The 25,551-nt window shown below is 34.7% G+C and overlaps 1 protein-coding gene across 5 annotated transcripts in view; it reads left to right on the top strand.

Annotated features, from left to right (window-relative positions):
* NBEA (neurobeachin) overlaps positions 1-25,551 on the top strand; it is a 731,002-nt gene that overhangs the window by 98,310 nt on the left and 607,141 nt on the right. For all 5 annotated transcript variants that reach the window (XM_062194378.1, XM_062194375.1, XM_062194377.1 and 2 more), the window contains exons 5-8: positions 4,349-4,470; positions 6,881-7,007; positions 14,929-15,048; positions 16,701-16,847. In XM_062194378.1, coding sequence (XP_062050362.1) covers positions 4,349-4,470; positions 6,881-7,007; positions 14,929-15,048; positions 16,701-16,847 — 516 coding nt within the window. The remainder of the gene's footprint in view (positions 1-4,348; positions 4,471-6,880; positions 7,008-14,928; positions 15,049-16,700; positions 16,848-25,551) is intronic.

The raw sequence follows: 25,551 nt of genomic DNA, 5'->3' as shown, positions 1-25,551 counted from the left end.
TCGGTCTCCCAAGTGGGTGCAGGGACCCAAGGACTTGGGCCATCCTCCCCTTCTCTTCCAGGCACATTAGCATGGAGCTGGATTGGAAATGGAGTAGCTAGGACTCAAACTGGCACCCATATGGGATGTGAACACTGCAAATGGCGACTTTACCCACTATGCCACAGCATTCACCCTGAGATACAGTTTTGTTTTAATATCCATTGGTTGCATAATCATTTGTGTAAGAAACAATCCTTTCCACTTTGGATTACCTAACAACTTTCTTGAATAAATTAATTGAAGAATGATGTGGAGCTGTTTGTGAACTCTTATATTTCCATCTTGTTGTCAATATCACATTATCTTTTATTATTGTAGATATATAGTTAGTATTTCTTGAAATTGGTTGTAAACACTCCATTGTTATTATTTTTGTTTAAAATAGTTTTGCTGTTCTAGATTGTTTATATTTCTATATACATTGTTAAATATACTTCTCATATTTTATCCTATTATGAATTTGATTGTGGTGCATTACATTTATGAAATAGTTTGGAGAAAGTAGATTATCTTGAAATGTTTGAATCTTTCAGTTCAAGGACACAGTGTCTTCTTTTGTTTAGCTTTCTTTGTTTTTTCAGTGTTTTGCACTTTTCAGCATAGATCTTGGAAGCGTAGCCTTTCTCAAACCCTATTCTCTTTCTGTTTGTTTAATGTAGTATTTGCATTTTCATTTAGGATCTAGTAGAATGGATAATGAAATATATGTTGCAGAAAGTGCTAAGGTGATTTGTGTTGGATAAAAGATTGCATGAGTATGTGGAACAACGGGGAAAGAGGATACTTTTTCACATCTCAGAGTACTGTATAAGCTACCTTTGCTGACGTGAAAGTAACTGATTATATTGTTTTTGGCAAAAGGTTGAAAACATGACATTAATAAGAAATTAACGGCCCTTGTCTCTTCTGTTGAGGAACACTGCCTTTTATGGGGGAGGAGAACACTTTTTTTCTTAAACTCTCCTACTTAGTGTAGGGTTAACTATGCAATCATTAAGTAAACTGAAAATAAGTCTTTGTAAAAATTAAGAGTGGGTTTCCATGCCTGCTATACTCTCATGAGAGTATAGCAGGCATGGAAAGCCAAGATATCATGGAAAAAAAAAAAAAAGACCTAAATGAATGATCTCTGTGAGTGAGATCCCAGTGGAAAGAACGGGGCCATCAAAGAAGGAGATACCCTTCTCCGAAGGGAGGAGAGAACCTCCACTTTGACTATGACCCTATCGGAATAAGATCAAAGTCAGCGAACTCTAAAGGCTTCCATAGCCCTGGCAACTCATGACTAGAGCCTAGGGAGATTACTGACGCCATGAACAGGAGTGTCAAATTGTTAAGTCAGCAACAGGAGTCACTGTGTACTTACACCCCATGCGGGATCTGTCCCTAATGTGTCGTCTAAAGCCAAGTGATGCTATGACTGGTACTGAAACAGTATTTTTATACTTTGCGTTTCTGTGTGGGCGCAGACTGATGAGGTCTTTGCTAATTATATACTGAAGTGATCTTCTGTATATAAAGAGAATTGGAAATGAAAAAAAAAAAAAAAACCTGGTGTTAAAATGGAAATGGCATAGAAAATTAATTATTTTGAAAAAAAAAATTATGTAGGATCTCTGTCTTTAATGTGCTGTACATTGCTATTTAATGCTATAATTAGTAATCCAATGGTAGTTTTTTCACTTGATGTTGCTATATGGGCAAAATGTTGAAATGTTTACCTAATATATACTAAACTGATCTTCTGTATACAAAGAGAATTGAAAATGAATCTTTACATGAATGGAAGGGGAAAGGGAGCGGGAGGGGGGAGGGTTGCGGGCGGGAGGGAAGTTATGGGAGGGGGGAAGCCATTGTAACCCATAAGCTATACTTTGGAAATTTATATTCATTAAATAAAAGTTTAATAAAAAAAAAATTAAGAGTGGGAATGTTAGAGTGAGGAAGAGGAAGGGCATGGGGAAAAGTGTCATTTATGTTCCTAAAACTGTATGTGTGAAATACATGAAACTTGTATAACTTAAATAAAATTAAAAAAAAAATTGAAACCAGAAAAAGAAATTAACATTTTAGATTCATTTACTGTTCAATATCCTCAATTTATATTTTCTTAGTATTTTGGTACTCTGATTCAATTTGTAGTAAGTGCAGTCTGATTTAGAGAAACTTAAAGAGGTATTAACCAGTGATACACATGGCAAGAAAACAAAACCTTTTACTAGCAAACAAAACAACAAATTGCATCTTATTAGAAATGAAAAAAATAGGGCCTGCGCCGTGGCTTAACAGGCTAATCCTCCGCCTTGCGGCGCCGGCACACTGGGTTCTAGTCCCGGTGGGGGTGCCGGATTCTATCCCGATTGCCCCTCTTCCAGGCCAGCTCTCTGCTATGGCCAGGGAGTGAAGTGGAGGATGGCCCAAGTCCTTGGGCCCTGCACCCACACATGGGAGACCAGGAGAAGCACCTGGCTCCTGGCTTCGGATCAGTGTGATGCGCCGGCCGCAGCGGCCATTGGAGGGTGAACCAACGGCAAAGGAAGACCTTTATCTCTGTCTCTCTCTCTCTCTCACTATCCACTCTGCCTGTCAAAAAAAAAAAAAAAAAAAAAAAAAAGAAATGAAAAAAATAAACATATGTCCCATTTTAAAAAATCAAGAGGAGTTACATTGTTTCACAGTAAAATTTTTTTGAACAACGTGATATTTGAAAGTTCATTGTATGAGAAATTTTTATTTGTTTGTAGGGTTTCACTCTTCTTTTGTAGTATATGTGTCTGTTGTGTGCCCTTTGTGTATTTCCATGTATATATATAATTTTTTAAACAACAAGCACTTACAAATTTTGGCTAGTTTGAGATTCTTCATTGACCACATATTGAATGTTTTCTATATCTGAAGTCACAATGCTGGAAGACTGCAAGGGATCTTCAAAAAGTTCATGGAAGTGTGTGTTGTAAAAGAAAAAAAAGAAAAATTCCCCACTTCCATGACATTTTTGAAGCCCTCTTGTAGATCATGTGCTTCACTCTTGCAAAAATATAATGGTTAAGTAGATGTTAAAAAAAAAAAGAAAGAAAAAGCTCATTACAGTAAGAGTTACAAGTGATATTGTAGACTTGGGTACTAACAATTATAGAAAAACAATGCAAAGAAAATTCAAGCTATGCTGAAGTGTAGAAAAATTTCATAGATGAAGGACATAATGTGGAATTGAGGAATAATTGGGATTTTGCTGGAAGGAGAATTTGTTTTGGAAAAAGCAACATCATGTATAAAAAAGGGGTTGTGAAAGAACAGAACATATGGTATATTTTGGGACACAGGTGATTGAAAGAAATTGAAATGGGTTGTTGGAACAGTAGTGAGGATTAAGATTATTATATAACTTGGAGAAATTATACATTATTCTGTATGCAGAGGATTTTTGATATAGAAACTACTTGCTATGTTTGATAAACACCATTATTCTTGGAAGTATGTTTTTGGGATAGCACATGAATTATAAAATTACAATGGGTTAAGGGACTTGTTTATTTTCTACGAAAATAAGTACATTCACGCAGATATTTGTTGACATCAAGTCAGATAATCATACACTTTCTCATTTATTCCTTAGAATGGCTAGATTTTGTTTGACTACTGCTATCTACTGAGTTTTGAATTATTCCTTTCCTTACTTAGGAGTAGATCTTAATCCTTTTAGGTCATAAATATCATTGGTTAACTTTCTGAATAATAAGTCTCAAGAACATTATCATTAATACTTGTATTTCTTCATTATTGATTCCATTCACATTCTGTAACACAGTAATTTCTGGCACTAGAAGTTCAATTTCCCTTAATCAAATGAATGTAAAGGATAAAAAAGTGAAAATTCTGAGGCATGTGTATAAAGGACTACAATAGTAGACTTCAAAAGGTTCATGGAAAAATGGAACTTAAAGATGTTTAGTTTCGTACTAAGATGTTTTAGCATCTGTCCATAATTTTTTCATAATATGTATATCCCATATCCCTCAGATATTTGTGAAATTAAAGGGGAATCTTTTGGAGTACAGTCTGAAACCTACCTCATAATGTAGAGAAAAAAACTTAATTAAGTCAGAATTTAGAAATATAATGTTTCTGTATTCAGAAAATGCATATATAGAATATTTTAATAAGATAATAGTTTCTGTTTTCTGTATTTGCTCATGATTTTTATAGTTATACTGCAATCACTCTTTACCTTAAAGGTCATATTTGACCTTAATCAATTAACATTTCCTTCAACTGATACTTTTGTGTCTTTTTCATTGCATTATAGGCAATTGCTTTGCCTCCTATTGCGAAGTGGCCTTATCAGAATGGCTTCACCCTAAACACTTGGTTTCGTATGGATCCATTAAATAACATTAATGTTGATAAGGATAAACCTTATCTTTATTGGTAAGTAATATGTTTAGTTTTAGGACTTTGATCTTTCAGTACTTTATTCTGTAAATGTATGATATCAAGGCAGCATATTATCACATGCACATATGAAGACTATGAAGACATAGCTAATTAAATTTTATTTATTTATTTTGATATTGAGGTGACCTGCCTCATTATTTTTGTTTCCAGTTATAGTTTAAGAGTCAAAGGTTACAGACCTTCTCTGTCTAGTTTGCTTTATTATAGATCAATGCAGGGTGATTAGGATCTCCTGGTCCTGATCAAGGAAAGAAAAATTCAGACTCACATTAGACATTATTCAACTTGCCTTTTCAGTTGTTTTGTCCTATGAGCATAACTGAGATGTACTTTAAAAAAATCATAATATAGAGTTAAAAACTTGCCAGGGGATCCCAATTCAATCCCATCAAGGTGCCATGTACCAATGCCATCTCACTAGTCAAAGTGGTCAGTTTCAGTTCATAATTGATCATAATGATAGGATTAAGAGTCAAAGGGATCACATAAACAAGAGTAGTGTCTGAAGATACTAACCGATAGAATAAAAAAGGGAGAGAATGATCCAACATGGGAAGCGGGATACACAGCAGACTCATGGAATGGCAGATGTCCTAAACAGCACTCTGGCCTCAGAATCAGCCCTTAAGGCATTCAGATATGGCTGAAGAGCCCATGAGAGTATTTTAGGCATGGAAAGCCAAGACACTCTGGCAAAAACAAAACAAAACAAAACAAAAAAAACAAACCACCACCTAAATGAAAGATCTCTGCGAGTGAGATCCCAGTGGAAAGAACGAGCCATCAAAGAAGGAGGTACCTTTCTCTGAAGGGAGGAGAGAACTTCCACTTTGACTATGACCTTGTTGAAATAAGATCGGAGTCTGCGAACTCAAAAGGCTTCCATAGCCTTGGCAACTCATGACAAGAGCCTCTGATGATTACTGATGCCATAAACAAAAGTGTGAATTGTTGAATCAACAACAGGAGTCACTGTGCACTTACTCCCCATGTAGGATCTCTGTCCTTAATGTGTTGTACTATCTGAGTGAATGGTATAGCTAGTAATCAAACAGTACTTTAGACTTTGTATTTCTGTGTGGGTGCAAACTGTTGAAATCTTTACTTAATATACACTAAATTGACATTCTGTATATAAAGATAATTGAAAATGAATCTTGATGAAGAATGGGATGGGAGAGGGAGCAGGAGATGGGATGGTTGCGGGTGGGAAGGAGGTTATGGGGGGAAAAGCCATTGTAATTCATAAGCTGTATTTTGGAAATTTATATTTATTAAATAAAAGTTTAAAAAAATCATAATAAGCATGTAACTATTTCATAGATAATTAGTAGAATGGGCTCTTTAACCTAACAGTGGTTTGCTCTGTAAGGACTGATAACTTGATAATGTTAGTATCTAGTAATACACAGTAAAACATCTTATTAATAAGAACATCACACATTCATTGATGGCATTAAAGTATTGATTGCATTTGAATTTCTTTATATATACCCATTTAATCCTTGCAGTGCCATGAAATAAGATTGACTAAGTACTGTCTCTACCATTTATTATTCATCCTTTGCTTTAGTGTTCTAAACTGTAAAATAACATCATATTAGTATTTGTCAGGTAGATCTTAATGAGGGAATAATATTTAAAGTACTTTGTACAAAGAGTAAATCAGAAATGTGAGTGTAGAGGCATGTGATAGTTATGTATGGATAGAAATGAGGGAGTTCTAGACAAGCATCTGAGCTTCCAAACATAAAAGGTATCGAACTTCAGCATGATCATTTTGGGAAATCATACATTTATTTCAATGATAACTTCGTTTTGTAAAGCATTGACAAAATGAAGTTTTTTCTACATTGTAATTAAATTAATAGCTAGTAGGAGTGTTCCTCTGCAAGAAAATAATATATTTAATAGTCACATCATTTTTCTTAATTAAAACAAACTCCTTTGTTTGATCAAACTATTATCAAACGTGGCTTTGACTTTTGGTTTTTTTAAAGTTGTAAGGTATTTTCAAAGGTATAGCAGAATTAGAGGGCAAATTTTTTTGAAAACATGAGCTATATGTAAGTGAGTTTTATGTTTGCTAGTTAGAAGTGGTCCTTAAATATAGGTAAAGCCTATAATTGTAGTCCATTAATTTTTTATGTATTTATAACATTATGGATTAAAATATTACAAGCTTCTGTAGTCTTCTGTTTCAAAGTTTGAATTATATTTCTTTTGATTGTTCGAAACACTTTAGGCTTTAGTTTTATTTGATATGTATTAAGCTCCTTGTATTCTAAGAAAATGAGTTTTATTTTATAATTTAGACTAATAGGTATTAGATATGTTTCTTTTTGTCTGAGTAAATATTATATTGTTATTAAAATTTTTACAGTTTCCGTACTAGCAAAGGAGTTGGTTACTCTGCTCATTTTGTTGGCAACTGTTTAATAGTCACATCATTGAAATCCAAAGGAAAGGGTTTTCAGCACTGTGTGAAATATGATTTTCAGCCACGCAAGGTAGGTGGAAGTAAATATTTCAGTTCAAAATGACTGCCTTAAAACTCACCTATTATGACTTCTGTAATATTTTCTTTGACTGGTTTTCCTATGGCTTATAATGCTTTTCTTTTATCCTTTTCTAAATTATCTTTTTACTTCTGTGTCTGAATTTTGTCTCTGTAAGTTCAGTCTTTGGACCTCTTATAGCATGCCTCTTTCACATTCTTTAAGTTTCTCTCAGTCTGATCTATTCTTTGGCATTCAGCTAAGTTGATATACATAAATTCATTGAGTATTTATTGAGTATCAGACACTGTTCTAGAAACTTGGAATATGACAGAGAATGAAAGAAAAAACACTTCTGCTTTCTTAGTGTTTTGACTCCTACCTTTTTGTAATCTCTTTCTCCTCTTTTTCTTTTGGTATCTGGCACAAACAACATTTCTTTGTTCCTTCCTCAGGAGCTTAAATCTTCAATTCCTGCCCCAATTCTATGTCCTATTTCATGGAACAACATTTTCTTGGCATCCATCCCTGATTTATGCTTTTTCCAGAAAGTCTTTCTCACAGCATTTCATTTTAAAATTTCTAATCACAATTCCTCTTTTTAAGCCTTTATTACTTATTTATATGTGTGTGTTAATTGGTGACTCTGCATTCCCTCAAATGTCTCACATAAAACACTGAATCTGGTAGACTGGCAATAAGATATGGTGAATAAATGAATAAAACATGGCCTTTTGTTAGTTTTGTTACATTTCTCTGGACAGCTAAATACCTTGTAGTGGTTTATTTCCCAGTGAAATGAGATTAGTGGGGTGTTATAATTGATAAATTAAAAGGAGATTGCAAGGGCCTTGTGGTAAATGCTGCTCTGCTACCTAAGACCCTTTTCTACATGATAGTAAAAGAGAGGGTACTTCAGGGCACTAAAGGACAAATAATTCAGGTTGTTGCTATGTGATACCATGTAAACTCTAAAATTTGCCAGTCATTGTTGTTGTTCTGGCACAGCAATGTATGCTGAAAAAATGAGTTAATGCTCAGTGTTGTACATAGAAATTTAGAGCATTAACTATGAATATGAAAAGAAAGTTCATGCTTTTTGAGAAAGTGTTTTGCACAGATATAATGGAAAGCCTGGTTACTTAGAATGCTGAGAACTGATTCATTCTTTTATATCTTCTTTGGATCCTATAGCTTTGGTATATATTATAAAGGTTTTTCAGCTAAAATTATATTTAATATTTTACTCATATATTTGAATATATTATTTGAAATTTTGTAATATCTTTATAATATTTTGTGTATCTATTAAAATAGTATAACAAATTCAGACATTTTCAAAGGCAGTCTTTTATGTTACTGTAATTACAGTTCTAGAGGATTATTTTAGTTGAACATTTGAAGAATTTTTACTTTAATTACAATTCTTTGTTTTCTGCCTTTCTTTTTCCTCCTCTCCCATGTTTTTCCTTTGCTTTACCTCCTTCTCCTTTTCTGCCTTTTCATCTTTCGTCCACTCCCCTTTCTTCCTTTAACAATGTTTGGATTATTTTATAATGATATTTAGAACCAGAGATTCATACCTCAGTCTAGTTTGTTGGTTTGTGTTTGTCATGTGCTATGGATTTATAAATAATTGGTTCTTTTTAAAAAGTTCAATGTTAAACATCCCGAGTTGGTAATGTAGACTTTTCTTTAAGGAAATTCACTTAATCCCAGTGATTCTGACTTGTTCTCTGAGCTTAAAGATTTTGTTTAATTCTGCAGCTTCAGTAATTCAGGCTTCAAGGAGAGGGTTCTTGCTGCACTCTTAATGTTTTGGCCCATGAAGTAGAGCTTTACATAATATACTATAAAATAGTGGAACCAGGGAAAGCATTTTTAAAAAGCCATCCTAAATTAAAAGGTAGTGAGAGAAGATATAGATAAATGTGCAGCTGTGTAATTATATGTATAAGATAAATTCATATATCATCAGGTGGAATTTTCTAGATCAATGTTCCTGCCTATTGACCAGAATCCGTCTTTGTGTCAGAGTAGCCAACCATCTGGAAGTCCAGATTGAAGGAAACAACATCAGATGTAGAGGAGGGCCAGTTACTGCATGTTTGAGTCCTTGTGCTGCTTCCTGGCTCAAGGGGCTTCCTGTGGTATATGTCAGTAAGATTATCAGGACAGACTACTTCCTACTCATAAGACTGCTGCCTTACCATTTGTGGTGAATTGTATAACCATAATATGATGATCTCACAGTGGCTGGAGGAAATGTCTGTATTTCTTTTTCTTTCTCATTTTAATTTTTTGTTGTTTGCCTTTGATCCCACGTGTTTTTGCCATATACTAAAGAAATATTAGTTTGAATATTTTCAATAATTTAAAAAATCTATATGATTTCTGGCAAAAATATTTTTATATTTAAGGAAGAATAACAATTGTTTCCATTAAAGAATACCAATTTATCACTTATTGATATATACTTGGAAAACAGTTTAATAAAACATGATTCTGAAAAATACTTTGTTGGAATGATATATTCTTTTTTTTGGTTTTATTAAAAATCCCCATGATTTTCAGACAAATCCCATTGCTTCTCCTCAGGAATTCTGACTTACTGGAATTAGGATGAAATCCAAGCAGAGCTTGCAAAATATGCCAAATTACTTAGAATATTTGAAAGATGTTAGAAATACAGATTTTTACAGTTATTATCATGTTAGGAATATGAGGAATATGGTTTTAAACAAATACTGTAGGTGATTTTTCTTACCAGACAAGTTTAGGACAGTGGCTTCAATAGTATATGAAAGAAAAATTAGAGAAAAATTAAAAGCCAAATGAACTTGTCGTTAAGCCATAAAGAGCAATTTATCTCATTTGTTCCACGTCTTTTCTTCTTCATCTTTTCATTGTTTCCTTATGAAAAATCCATTTGTAATACCTGTCTTTAAATACAAAGAAGAAGAGGTCTTTGTGGGAGCAAGACCTTGGTAATTATGTGAATTCAAAAGAGCTTTCTGTAAATATTCTCATACACCTTAAAAGCATTATTATATGATTTTACTGTGTTTCGTTATTTAAGATGAAGTCCTCTTATTTATTTTTTCCTTCTTTAATTTCCAGGTGATGCCCTAGCTAAGTTTTTATTGTGTTTACTAATGAGGGGTTCACTGGTTTTTCAGAAAATTATTTACCTTAAAACTTTTGCTTTCTGAGCTGTACTACTTATCAGCTCTTTGACCTTGTAAAAATGTATAGAAACTATTACCATATTACTTAATATGTAGTAAGTGCTCAATACATGTTAGCTACTACTGATACAATGTTGTATAAATATTGTACTATATTTTTTAATTAAAGTCTTCTACTTAGTTACTTATCTTCAAATTGCAATATGTACCTCATGAAGAAAAAAAATCCACTTGTATGAATTTTTCTTTTTCTTGTTCCTGGTTGTATTTTTCTTTTATACATCTAGTTTGGGGTCTCAGGCTAAATATAGACATCAGTCTCCATACATTGTGTCAGTTTGCATACCATAATCTCCAAATTTGTTCTTATTTTCTTTAGTTAAAATATGTCATGTTAAAAGATAGGCTCTTGGCGCCAGTGATGTGGAGCATCAGGTTAAAACTCTGGTCTGCTTTGCTGGCATCCCATATGGGCACCGGTTCTAGTCTCGGCTGCTCCTCTTCTGATCCAGCTCTCTGCTATGGCCTGGGATAGCAGTAGAAGATGGCCCAAGTCCTTCCGCCCCTGCACCCATGGAGGAGACCTGGAGGAGACTCCTGGTTCCTGATTTTGAATCAGCACACCTGTAGCCGTTGGGGCCATCTGGGTAGTGAACCAGTGGATGGAAGACCTCTTTCTCTACCTCTCTATGTAACTCTTTCAAAAAAATAAATAAATAAAAAAAGCTAGGCTCTTTTGAAACACTGAAAGACTCATGTGTATATTATGAGTAGAGTATATTCCTATGTAACAAGGAAATAGAACTGAAAACTTTAATTTTCCTATGAGTTAAGTGCTATCACCTTAAGTGCTTTCAATTCATTCATTTAATTTTATCATACCTTAGTGGTTTTTTTTTTTTTTTTTGACAGGCAAAGTGGACAGTGAGAGAGAGAGACAGAGAGACAGAGAGAAAGGTCTTCCTTTTGCCGTTGGTTCACCCTCCAACGGCTGCCGTGGCCGGTGTGCTGCGCCCGGCGCATCGCGCTGATCCGAAGCCAGGAGCCAGGTGCTTCTCCTGGTCTCCCATGTGGGTGCAGGGCCCAAGAACTTGGGCCATCCTCCACTGCACTCCCGGGCCACAGCAGAGAGCTGGCCTGGAAGAGGGGAAACCGGGACAGAATCTGGTGCCCTGACCGGGACTAGAACCCGGTGTGCTGGCGCTGCAGGTGGAGGATTAGCCTAGTGAGCCGTGGCGCCGGCCCCTACCTTAGTGTTTGGAACTCCAAACCTGATCATCTTTATTTTAATTATCTTAAGTTAATGGTACCACTACCAAATTAAGTGAAAATTTGGAAGTTATCTTAAAATCCCCTTTTATTTGTCAGTGCTTCCAATTAGTTCTGTTAATCCCTATTCTTTTGTTTTACATTTATCAATACCATTGTGCTATTTCGGACTCATGTGGCTTCTTAGCTAAACCTTTTTGGTAATTTTTGATTGTACTCATACTTGATAACTAGCCCACCTCCACTGCCAGGTATTCTCCTAAACTGTGGAGATGATCATTGCACTTTACTGCTTTTATTTGTGTTTTATATACTCACAAAGGCCAAGTTCCTAAAAGTGTGTCACAGATCTCTTTCCATTCTGGTCTTTTGTTCCTCACTAGAACACTGAGAAGCATTTCTATAAGTCTCTGTGCTGTACCATAAGATTCCTCACGTGTTCAAAAATTCCTTTTTATTTTTCATGCTTAGTATTACGTTTCAGTTTAATCTTCTAGTGAATTCTCATGTGGTAATCTTTTTACCCTGTTTGCTTTCTCTGTTTTATGTCAGTCTTTACTTCTTTTGCTTCTGAATCTTTTTTTTTTTTTTAAGAGATTCACTGCTTTTATGTTTGATCTCTACCAAATCTTGCTGTCTTTCTTTATGTGCCTACAGATGAAGCATATAGTTTTGCTCAGTATGGGAAATTATCTTGAATAGTAACAAATGAATAAGCATTTGTTGAATGTTCAATTTTCTGCATCAGATATGTAAAGTATAATATATCGAATATTTATCTTAAAATTCCTTCAGGCAGGAAGTCCTTGTTTATATTTAGTCTTCTGTTTATTTTATTTTATTTTATTTTATTTTATTTTATTTTAATTTTTGACAGGCAGAGTGGACAGTGAGAGAGAGAGAGACAGAGAGAAATGTCTTCCTTTGCCGTTGGTTCACCCTCCAATGGCCGCCGCGGCTGGCGCGCTGCGACCACCACACCGCGCTGATCTGATGGCAGGAGCCAGGTACTTATCCTGGTCTCCCATGGGGTGCAGGGCCCAAGCACTTGGGCCTTCCTCCACTGCACTCCCTGGCCACAGCAGAGAGCTGGCCTGGAAGAGGGGAAACCGGGACAGAATCCAGTGCCCCGACTGGGACTAGAACCCGGTGTGCCGGCGCCACAAGGCGGAGGATTAGCCTAGTGAGCCTTAGCGCCGGCCTCTATTCTTTTTAAAAACTGGTAAATTTCTAAACATTTTGCTTCAAAATATGTAGTAGTGTCTGTGTTACCTAGATGACCATCTGGTTGACTGTTTAAAAAGCCAGCTGAATTGATATACATAAATTTTTGTTCTTATACATGTAAAGTGCATTAAGATTTTTTTACGGTGTTTTGAAACTCAGTTTCTATGTCTTGGTAATTAATATAATACTTAGAAATTGAATGTTTTAATAAGTAAAGATTTTCCTCTTCTAATTTCATTATTAGTTTTTAAAAACTGTGTATTTGAAAGGCAGAATGACAGAGATAATGAGGGAGTGTGAGAGGGAGAGAGAGACATTTTCTTATTATTGTTCACTCTGCAAATGGTCACAATGGCTGGGGCTGGGCCAGTCCAGAACTAGGAGCGAGGAACTCCATCCGAGTCTCCCACATGGGTAGCAGGAACACAAGTACATGGACTATCCTCTTCTGATTTCCCAGGCTCATTTGCAGGGAGCAGGATATGAAGTGGAACACCAGGACTTGAACCAGCACTCCAATACAAGATGCTGGCATTGCAAGTGGCCATTGTAACCCCATATCTTAATGCTGGACCCCTCTATTTTTATTTTAATCAGAAGCAGCATACATGTTAATTTCAGGTCAAGTAAATAATTCAGTTAGCAGTACATTAAATATTATCTAGAAAGAAGCAACTTGTGGGGAAAAAAAGCACATATTTTAGGCATTTAAATTGTTTGACCTGACTTTTTTTATAGTTAAGGATATGTTTTGTATTTCTGCCTTCTCTGCATTGCTTAGTGCATATTTTTCTTTTATACATTGAAATGAATAAAACTGAATTTTGCTCACAATGTTTTAGGCACCTTGAAATAACTAATATCATAGTGACTGAGAGTTACTGTAGGTTTATAATTCTCAAATTTATATGAAGTAATATGTTAATATGAAGTTGATATGTTAAAATAATCTGTAGCACATTTCTTTTACTTTTTGGAAGAGAGAACAAACATATCAAATTTTTCTTAACTCATGAAATCATATTTGTTCAAATACCTATAAATTAACTTACCTGTATTTTTCTATACTTTAAAAATATTTCTGTGTTTGCTGTTTTAGGCTTTGAATTCTGAAAACTCTAAAAATTAGATTCAGTAATTGTTAGAAAACTTCATCTCATATCAAAATTGATACTTAAAATGCTTTTTGTTGACACCATTTTTAAGAGTAATATGGAAACCAGATAAAGTCACATATTGATTCTTAATGAATATTCACACATTATGAAGTAAAAAGCACATACTGAATATTAGAATTAATGAATTTAATTTGTGGAATTGAAACTACCAGAATCTTAGTATGAAGGGTTTTTTTGGTTTTTTAATTTTTTTTTTTTTTAATTTTTGACAGGCAGAGTGGACAGTGAGAGAGAGAGAGAGACAGAGAGAAAGGTCTTCCTTTGCCGTTGGTTCACCCCACAATGGCTGCTGCAGCCAGTGCTGCGGCCAGCGCACCGCGCTGATCCGAAGCCAGGAGCCAGGTGCTTCTCCTGTCTCCCACGCGGGTGCAGGGCCTAAGGACTTGGGCCATCCTCCACTTCACTCCCTGGCCACAGCAGAGAGCTGGCCTGGAAGAGGGGCAAGTGGGACAGAATCCGGCGCCCCGACCGGGACTAGAACCCGGTATGCCGGCGCCACTAGGCAGAGGATTAGTCTATTGAGCCACGGTACCGGCGATAGTATAAATGTTAAAACCTTTTGACAGGTTTGTCTTGCTTGGGCAATCCAAAGCCAAATCATAGGTTATGCTTTCTCAGTTTATGCTGTTCTTTTTTTTTTTCTACTATAATTATAATGATTGGTAATTCTGCATTTTTTTATTTGTTTCATTTGTGTCTCTGACCACAACTGAGCCTTTGGTCTGTTTGCTCAGCCTTGGGCATCTACGGTACCTGGCACAATGTAATGTAAATGTTGGTGTGAATTAATGCGAATATCATTGTACTTACAACAACTTTGAATCACAGTATATTTGAAGAGAGTATCATTCTGGGGGTAAAAGAGTTCTGGTTCTGTATCCATAACAAATTGTTTTTTAGGAGCCACTTTTTTCATCTGTGAAATAAAGAGGTAGAGAGGACTTGAAGAAATGATAGTTGATGATCATTAATAGTCTTTGAAGCATTTCATTAGTGTTATGAATGTCATTGTTGCATAGACACTAATATCTAATCATCATATAATAATATTTTAAATTATTTTTATTTAAGTGGTACATGATCAGCATCGTCCATATTTACAATAGATGGAGGAACAGTGAAATTCGGTGTTATGTTAATGGACAGCTGGTATCCTACGGTGATATGGCTTGGCATGTTAACACAAATGATGTAAGTTTTTTAAAAAAATTTAATCTGCGTTTTAATGTATTTGAGAATATGATGAATCACTGCAACATGAATTGAATAATATAGTTGGGAAGAATTGTCTGTATTTTCATTTGAAGGTTTATTTTTATTAAGTTCATCTTTATGTCAAATTTAGTATAATTAAATTGCCAACCTACATAAATAATACTACAAAAATTACTTGGCCAAATTATTGAGTATTTTTGTCACCAAAACTTCAGCACCATATTTTATTCTTTCCAGAATCTTAAACACTAGGAATATGTTTTATGTCTTTATTGGGCATAGAAGAAAGACCTTAAACAGAATGAATAAGTACAAGATAGTCACTGTTATTTGTCACATTGCGATAAATGCTGTCAAAAAAATAAAATGGGGAATAGATACTTAAAGTATGAATGTAGATTTGGTGGAAACTAGATTGATCAGAGATGGTTTTAGTTAGAACCGAAGCAAACCATCTGAATATTTGGGGTACATACTCCATTCAGCGGGGACAGTAGTTACAAAGACTTCAGAGCAGAATTGAGAAGTTCAAGGAACAGCAAGGCAGTGTGTCTGGAGCACAGGGAAGAAACACAATACTGTTGAGATTAGGAGTAGTTGAGGGCCAAATCATGTGGACCTTTTATGTAAATATAAGTTGAGGCCTTCCCATTATACCCTCATAAAAATCCTTGAAAAGTTTTGAGCAGACATGTGGTACCTGCTTTTAATTTAAAAACACATCAACCTATGGATTTTATTTCTCAGTTTTGTCTGCATCTCTCTAGACTTTAGTCTCCTGAAGGGCAGGCATTGGCTGTTGTGTTGCACTCTTTGAATTAGCACTGTATATTTGTATCCTATATTGTATCATTGAATGGCATACTATAGCTTGTTGACCACATAAAAATTTAAGGCTGTTTCTGTAACACCTGGGAACTAAGAATCTTAATTTTTACATTTTTAAATATTTCATTTTTATTTTTAGTACACAAAATTAAAGAATATACCACAGATACCACCTGTGGCTTGCAAAGTTTAAAATATTTCCTCTCTGTACCTTTACAGGAAAAGATTGCTTTTCCTGACTTGGAACAAACGGTGGAGCCATAGTCAATAAGTAAAAGAACAATTTTAACAGAATATACAAATGAAATTCTGCTTTTATTTGCCCTTCAAAGGATACAGTCTTTTTACTTTAGAGTAGAAGAAACTCCAGTGGTCTTGTTGACTATGATTAGTTGGTAAAACAGAATATTAAGAAAAAAAACTTAAAGTTTTTAGTTATTTGTGATAATGCTCCAGGAAATGAAAAAGTCAGGATAGTAATACATATAAATAGATGCATTTAGTAACATTTTAAGTTTCTATACCTTTAAACGTTTCCTGCCTTTAATGATAAAATTTGGAAAGTGGCAAAATCTGATGGTAATTTGTGTGCTAAATTCCAAATATAAATCATTTAACTAATTTTCACAAAAATCTTTACTGGCTTTTATTATTTAAACACTCCATAACATTTTAACTGATGCTTTTATTTGTTATTGTTATGTTTTATTGTTATGTTCATTACAATGAAGGCACATGTACTTAAATGTTTTGTCATTACAAAATAATAATTTGTTCTTTTTATAACTTTTTAAACACAGAGCTATGACAAGTGCTTTCTTGGATCTTCAGAAACTGCTGATGCAAATAGGGTCTTTTGTGGTCAACTTGGTGCGGTTTATGTGTTCAGTGAAGCACTCAATCCAGCTCAGATATTTGCAATTCATCAGTTAGGACCTGGATATAAGGTAGTAATAATCATTTTATTAGAACGTTTATGGAAATTTTTATATGTAAAATGTGACGTAATTTATTTCCTTGGTGTAGATTAAGAGTCATGTTTCTTTTTTCAAACTCAGTCAGTTGTTACTATGTTTCTCTTAGTTTAAAATGTGCTTTCTCTCTTTTTAATTATTTTCCCTTCATGTACTTTTTTATTTTTGAGAGTGTTTTTTAATTTTGAAGATTTGTCGTTTGTTATAATTCTGAAGTAATAAATCTTACAGAATTATATGGTTTAATATGGTATTTACAATCTCAGTTTTTGAAATGTATGCATTATATAATGAACATATGAAAATCTTATTGAAAAGATTAAATAACTTTGATAGCACAGTTTATACTACTCAAGCATAAAAAAAGAATCAATCTTGTCTTTTGCAACAACATGGATGCAACTGGGAACCGTTATGCTTGGTGAAATAAGCCAGTCCTAAAAGGACAAATATATTTTTTCTCGGATAAGTGGTAATAAATATAAAATACAAAAAAATAGGGATGAAATGAACATCTTGTGACTTGATTGTTATTTTTGGTCCTTATTTATACTTCTTTGGAACTGTGGACTTTCTACTTCTTGAAAGTTATGGCTAGTGGTGCATTCAGCCTGTGATTATTGAATGGATTAAAACTGTGTTTTTGCAAAAATTGAAGAAAAGGAATGTCGAAGGGGAATGAGGGAGAGAAAGAAGGAGGAAGGGAAATATGTTTATGCTCTTAGAATTTTACCTATGAAAAAATGAAATATATTCTCTTTAATTGAATAAAAATTAAAGAAAAAATAGTTCTAAAGGAAAATAATATAAAATATTACGTATGGCTGAAGTTATTCAATTGTAACTTGTATGTTTGCTTTTCCACTTGTCAGTAATGAAATGAGTACAGTAGTGAGTATCATAATTTTTAAAAACTCATTGTGATTTATCATATTCTTCCTGTTACTTAACTTTGAAAATGAGGCCTTATTGAGTTAGGATTGAGTATTCACATAATGAACAGCACACGTGGCTAGGGAAGTATGTTAGGATTTTATTTAAATCATGTTGGGAATTGTGACATTCCAAACTATTTGGAGCTGAGATTTATACAATATAAGTAAAAGTATGTATAAATGTGAAGGAGCATGTGTCTTGTGTTGAAGTGTTTTTTTAAATTGTGTTAAATAATTACAGGGGTACTAAGCATTAAAGTAATCTTTATTTTCTTGTATTTTTGCATTGATAATTGCTTTTTATGTAAATGTTCTATAATAGATAAATAAATAACAATTTGAATTTAGTCATATTAGAAGATCTATCTGTTCCCAATGATTTTAATACTTACAATAATGTTATTAATTTTATTTTGTTATGACATTACTTGCTACACTCCTTCATTCATTTTGTTTTATTTATTTCACTAGTCTTAGAAATGTATTTTTGTTAGTACAGCCCGTTATGACATTACTTGCTACACCCTTTTATTCATTTTGTTTTATTTATTTCACTAGTCTTAGAAATGTATTTTTGTTAGTACAGCCATTTTTGCTTTCCTTGGTCCTTTTGTTAGGTTTGAATTCTGGTTCTGCCATATGTTGACTTTGCATGGAACTGTTTTTGTTATTCAGATGTTTAATTAATATGCAACCTGCCTTTTTTATACTTCTTTGCCTTTTTGCACTAAATACTTGGAGTTTAAATTTTTCAAGCACTAATAAAATGATTTTAAATAATGAATAAACAAGTGAAAGATAAAGATAAAATAACTGAGGAAATACAGACATAAAATCCTAATCCAGTTTTGCTATAGTGAAATGTTAGAATTGATGGGAACTTAAAAAAGTGAACTGTAAGCAGTTATATAATTCTTTCATTCATAAAGGAATGTCCTTAACAGCTTTGCAAACTTAGTAATGTGTTATATGGCTAGCTCTTGTCACATCCTTTTATAACGACAATGAAAGTAAGCAATAGCTCTGTGTCACCTTTTTCTGTACAGAAATATCCATGTGATGCAGAGTGTGTCCACTGCACAATAGAGTTGCCTACATCATAGCCAGAACTTTTAAAGGAAAATACTGTCAAATTTAGAGTATTACATGAAGAAATATTTTATTAAGTTAAGTTCCTAACCTTCAGTGCCTGTTTTAATGGACATTGTCATTCATGAGAACAAAACATTTTCTCAACTTGTGAATTCTAAAAGTATAATACCACTCTGATAGATTGCATTTGCAGAAATGTTTATTAATCAATTTTTTTTACATATATACAGAATTCAGAGAAGGAGGCAAGGATGGAAATTAAGATCAGATTGAGTTTTGATGGGAAAAGAAGCAGAGAGTTTCACATTAGTTTCAAGTTTTATAGTAAAATATATGACAGAGTGAGTTAAGGAGTAGAGGGCTACCGTATTGAAAAGGTATGTTGTATATAGTAATTAGTTGACTTTTGATTTGTATCATACATGAAGCTTAAACTATTTAAAGTTGTGTAATAGCACAGTATTTCTTTTTTTACTTCAAATTTCTTGCAGCTTAGTATAATTGTAGTGGTCTGCCAGTTGTCTCAGTGATTCTGAGCTTTATGTCAATATATGGGCCCTGAAGTAAATTAATTAACTCTATCCCTAGATAGCATCATCAAACTGTATCACTGTGGAGCCTATTGTAAATGATTTTGACCTAGTACTAGAGTGCTTTTGAATAGTGTAAACCGGCAGTGAATTTTCTGTGCATGATTAGTTAAGCAGCAAATAAGAAGAGTATTACTTATGAATTAAATAAATCATTAGACTTGGTGAAAAACACTTTGTATTGCATCTGTTACATATTAAGGTTTGTTTTATGACATAAAATTGGCATATTCAGGATATTTCATGTGTACTTTAGAAGAAGGTGTATTTGCGATGTTAAGTGGTCTATTCTAGAGATACCTGTAATATTTAGTTGGTTTTTGTTCATATATTCTGTTTCCTTGTTGATTTGCCTAATTTGGTACAAAAATGTTTTGAGATCAATAATTTTTTCCATGAAAATACACTTATTCCATGAACCATGAACTTTTTGAGGACCCTTCATTTACATGAACTCCAGTTTTTTTGTGTGCTAAAATAAACTTATATTTAAATTTTCACAATCTTTTTGAAGTTCCTTTATAGAGGAAAAAAATGTAGTGTTTGGTAGTAGTGTTTGGTACTATCTCTGGGTTCTCTCATCCATTGGGTGTCTTGTTTTTTTGGTTTGTTTGTTTGTTTAACAGAAAATTAGGTATTAATTTATTTTAAACTAACAATTTCTTTACAAAAATAATTATATTTTCTTCTTAATTTGTAATTTATTTTAATTGAATTTATTTGGGAAGTGTGATAATTTGATAAATGTTTCAGTGAGTGATGATCAAATCAGGTTATTTAGCATTTTCATCTCCTTAAACATTAAAAACGTTTTTTTGTGGGGAGGGATTTGTAATTTTGTGTGGGTTTCTTAGGTTTCCCCTTCTTGTCATGTTTTTTGTTTTACATACTCATATCTACAGATATTACATACACATTTCATTATTTTGTAATTACTACTTTTATAATCATATTCCTTTTAAAATTTCTATTTTTTTCTTCACACTGTTTTTTGAGTTCTTTACTTAGTGTAGGGTTAACGTTGTGAATATAAAGTAAAGTGATAATAGATCTTTGTAAAAATTTTTTTTTATTTTTTTATTTTTGACAGGCTGAGTGGACAGTAGAGGGAGACAGAGAGAAAGGTCTTCCTTTTTGCCGTTGGTTCACTCTCCAATGGCCGCCGCGGTAGGCGCACTGCGGCTGGTGCACCGCGCTGTTCCAATGGCAGGAGCCAGGTGCTTATCCTGGTCTCCCATGGGGTGCAGGGCCCAAGCACTTGGGCCATCCTCCACTGCACTCCCTGACCACAGCAGAGAGCTGGCCTGGAAGAGGGGCAACCGGGACAGGGTCGGGACTAGAACCTGGTGTGCCGGCGCCGCAAGGCGGAGGATTAGCCTGTTAAGCCACGGCGCCAGCAATCTTTGTAAAAATTAAGAGTGGGGATAGGGGAGGGAGGAGGAAGAAGGATGGGAGCATGAACAGGAAGGTAGAATGGGAAGTATCACTATGTTCCTGAATCTGTATATAGGAAATACACGAAGCTTGTATAACAAATAAAATTTAAAAAATAAACCTAAAAAATTAAAATAAAAACAAAACAATTTAATTGGTTCATTGTATGCCTTTTAAAGATCCTGAGAGCAGAAAGCAAATCAAGTATGTGCTGGTGAAGTTCCTTGTATTTGTCTTCTTTTAATTATGGATCCTCATTTGTTCCTGTGGGTTCAGTTATCACCTGCAGTCATTTCCTTAAGTCACTATCGCTTTATTCCCACCCATCTTCTTTGTATTATTACTATCAAATACATTGTATTTCTATTCCATACAAATCCAATAACATAAATTTTTATAAAACTGCTTATAAATTAAAAGAAAAATGGTATATGAATATCTGTGTATACCATCATTTTAAAAATTTTTTTAGGTTTATAATTTTTATTGACAAGGTTAGTCAGAATATTTAAAATCAAAGGCCAATTCCTAGGTCTCCGTTAGTTCCTTACTCCATTCATTACATTAAACATACCTTTCCCTAAATTCTTAATAATTTTATAAAGAAACATGTCAAACCTGTGAAAAGACCTGTTCACATTCATCATCAGTTTTATATATTTCTATTCTTTCTTTTTAAAGATTTATTTATTATACTTGAAAGTCAGTTGCACAGAGAGCAAAAGAGAGGCAGAGAAAGAGAGAGAGAGGTCTTCCATCTGCTGGTTCACTCCCCAATTGGCCACAAAGGCTGGAGCTGCACTGATCTGAAGCCAGGAACCAGGAGCTTCTTCCAGGTGTTCCACACGGGTGCAGGGCCCAAGGACTTGGGCCATCTTCTACTGCTTTTCCAGGCCATATCAGAGAGCTGGATAGGAAGTAGAGCAGCCAGGACTCAAACCAGTGCCCATATGGGATGCTGGCACTGCAGGTGGTGGCTTTACCCGCTACACCACAGCACCGGACCTGTATTTCTATTCTATGATGCATTTTTTAAACATGTAACTGGTACATCACATATTTTATTTTTGTTATTACGGCGTGTTTTAGTGTAAGATTCAGAGATTATTTAATAAATTGATTAAGACAAAGATAAAATCAGTCTCACTCAGGAGTGGGCCAAATGTTGATCACCTAGAATCTGATTGGTAAAATTTCAAACCCAACAGCCCAAATTACACAAATACCTTAAATTTCTTTTATGGTAAATATAAGCATATTTTCATTTCTGGGAAATACTTTGTCAGAGATAGCCGCTACTGCCTAACATTTCTAGCACTATGTCTGGTACCTTTATCATCATTATAAGGGTGGTCAAGTTTCCGGTAAGTATCAGCATTTTTTATGGGCAAAACAGTTAATAAGAATTGGTTAATTTACTGATAAGCCAAATGTGGTTGTGTGAAACCCCTCTTCCCAAAGTTTTTGAAGCTTTGATGTATTGATTTTGGTCTGTCCTTAATATAAAATTTATCAACAAACAGAGCTAACACTAGAACTACAAATTGATGACACTTTAAAGGCAAAGCAGGAGAACTGTCTGTTTCTTCAGTGTCCTGTCACTGAATTCTGACTTTCATTGCTCTGTCACACTGCCTCAACACTGACATTTCATAGTTTACAAGTGGAAAGACACCTACCTACATGAGTTTAAAAATTATCTGCACAAAAGAAATTAAAAAACTCTTATATACAACAAATTGTTTTTTAAAAATACAAAAATAACATCTGTCACTTCTGGCATGCTGACAATGTGACATATTTACACATGCAGGAGAGAAGTTCCAATCTAGTCCTCTGGACAACTGTAGCTTGTGTATAGTTACATGATGAACACACCATCACTGAACTTTCACTCTGACAGAAGAGAAGTGTATTCAAAATATTTCATGTACTAAATACCACAATAGTCTGTGTATAAAAATGCCCGTTAAAGGGCCAGCGACATGACTCACTTGGTTAATCCTCCGACTGTGGCGCCGGCATTTCATATGGATGCCGGTTCTAGTCCCGGTTGCTCCTTTTCCATTCCAGCTCTTTGCTAGGGCCCGGGAGGGCAGTGGAGGATGGCCCAAGTACTTGGGCCTCTGCACCCACATGGGAGACCAGGAGGAAGCACCTGGCTTCTGGCTTCGAATAGGCGTAGCTCCGACTGTAGTGGCCATTTGGGGGGTGAACCAACGGAAGGAAGACCTTTTCTCTGTTTCTCTCTCTCACTGTCCACTCTGCCTGTCAAAAAAAAAAAAAAAAAAGAAATTAAAAATTTACGAAATACATCCATGAAAGCAAGGAACAATCACTGCCATTCAAAGATTTTTAACTAAAAACTACATAGAAATGCAGTTTAAACACTCAAGATAATAAAGGTTTAGCAGTTTACTTCTACCAACACAGTGCTTATTTAGAAAAAGTAATACATTCTCTTTGTGTAATGATATATATCAGATCTTCAAATCTCTGGGAACAAATCATCTCCCTCCTTATCAGTCTCAAGAAATTTTAGTCCTCTAACAGTTTTTATGAAATCTTTTATTTCAGTTAAGTCATAAGCAGGAAAATTTTCCTAAATGTCTTTACAAATCTGCTTCATTGTGGCTTTCTCCAAGTTAGCATTGGCCAATAATTTCTTAACTGTTTCCTTTAACTCTTCATCTGTAGGTGGTTTCTTCAATTTTTAAATTAAAGGTTCAGCATTCAAACTGTCCTCAGATTTACTTTCTTTCTTGGAACTGTTTTGATTTTTCTTGGTGGTGCTGCTATCTGCTTTCTTAACACTTTTAGCTGCAGCCTTCTGTTTAGGTTTTTCTCTTTTAGAAGTCTTTTTTGGTGGCTCCTCTTCACTTTCTTTATCTTCATTCTCTGATGACTTACTGGTTTTTGTTTTTGTCTTCATCACTATTAGGCTCATATCACAGAATTTCAGGATATTTGGTTTGTTTGCTTTCCTTGCTGTTCCAGAACTGTTCTATTCCTTCTTACTGCCTTTGCTAAAGACTTTTTTAGGAAAATTTTGAATGAGCTTTTCTGGGTATAAATTCTTGGTTGAAAGTTTTCTTTGAATGTTTTCTTGCATTGTGTTCTGGCATTTAAAAATTTTTTTTGCTATTAATGTTATTGGGGTTCCTCTTAAGTGAAAAGTCATTTACCTCATGATGCTTTTAAGATTTCTTCTTGTTGGATTACTTTGGAATTCTTTTTGAGATAATTAAAAATGAATCTTAATGAAGAATGTGATGGGAGAGGGAGTAGGAGGTGAGATGGTTTGGGGGTAGGAGGGTGGAAATGGGGGGAAGAACTGCTGTAATCCAAAAGTTGTATTTAACGAAATTTATATTTATTAAATAAAAGCTTTCTATAAAAAATTCTTTTTGAAACTTCTTTTCCAGTATATGAAGGATCCAAATATTGAGGCTGTAGAATAAGTACGGTGTTCTTTGTATCAAATTTCAAAATTATTCTCATAGATAAAAATTCCTTAATGTATAATGGAGTTCACATTTACTGTTGTATTCTGGATTGCCCAGATAGAAAGACCCACGAGATTCACTGAAATGCAAAGAACAAAGGGACTTTATTTGTAGGTCCAGCATGCTGGGGCCCTGGCCTCCTGTGCAAAGCAGTGCTGGGAGACCAAGACCCCCTTCTCTTTGTTTCCAGGGTTTTTACAGTCCCTGGGCAAACAAGTATTATGTCCCCATTCCTTCTTTCCCCTGGCCCTGCCGGACCAAGGACAGCCCACCTTACTGGTAGCCCCAACCTGGTCCTGTGGGACCAAGGACTGCCCCATGTCAGTTTTCATCTTCTTGTACCTGGTGCATCCTGGGCCTAGCCAGTTCCTTTTCTTGTGAGAAGCCTGTCATGGCGTGGCTCTGGCTTCTCACATTATATGTTAAATTTTTTATCACTTTATTTTTCAAGAAATGTGTACATTTCATTTATATGATTTCAATCTTTATTTCAATTCTTTTTAAAGATTTATTTATTTGAAAGGCAGAATTACAGGCAGAGGCTGAGGCAGAGAGAGAGGTCTTCCATTGGCTGGTTCACTCCCCAACTGGTCACAATGGCCGTAGCTGGGCCGATCCGAAGCCAGAAACCAGAAACTTCTGGGTCTCCATGGAGTTGGGCCATCTTCCACTGCTTTCCCAGCCCATAGCAGAGAGCGAGATCAGAAGAGGAACAGCTGGGACTCAAAGCAGCACCCATATGGGATGTCGGCACTGCAGTTGGTGGCTTTACTAGCTATGCCACAACTCTGGCCCCTAATTACATTTGTTTAAAGTTCATTGAGACATGTTTGATGAACCTGAATATATATTTTTTTCTGGTAGTTGTTCCATATCTTCTTTTTTAAAATTAAAGATTTATTTATTTATTTTTTGAACGAATTACAGAGACAAACACCTACCCACACACACACAGAGAGAGACACACACAAAGAGATAGGGAGGAAAGGAGGGAGAGATATCAATTGAAATATTCGATTTGCTGGTTTACTCCCCAGATGGCCACAATGGACAGGGCTGAGCTAGGCTGATGCCAGCAGCTAGGAGCTTCTTCCAGGTCTCCCATGTGGATGTCAGGGGC

Source organism: Lepus europaeus, chromosome 6 (assembly GCF_033115175.1).
Source record: "Lepus europaeus isolate LE1 chromosome 6, mLepTim1.pri, whole genome shotgun sequence".
NCBI lineage: Eukaryota > Metazoa > Chordata > Mammalia > Lagomorpha > Leporidae > Lepus > Lepus europaeus.
The sequence above is the reverse complement of the archived record's forward strand: the minus strand, read 5'-3'. Positions and strand labels throughout refer to the sequence as shown.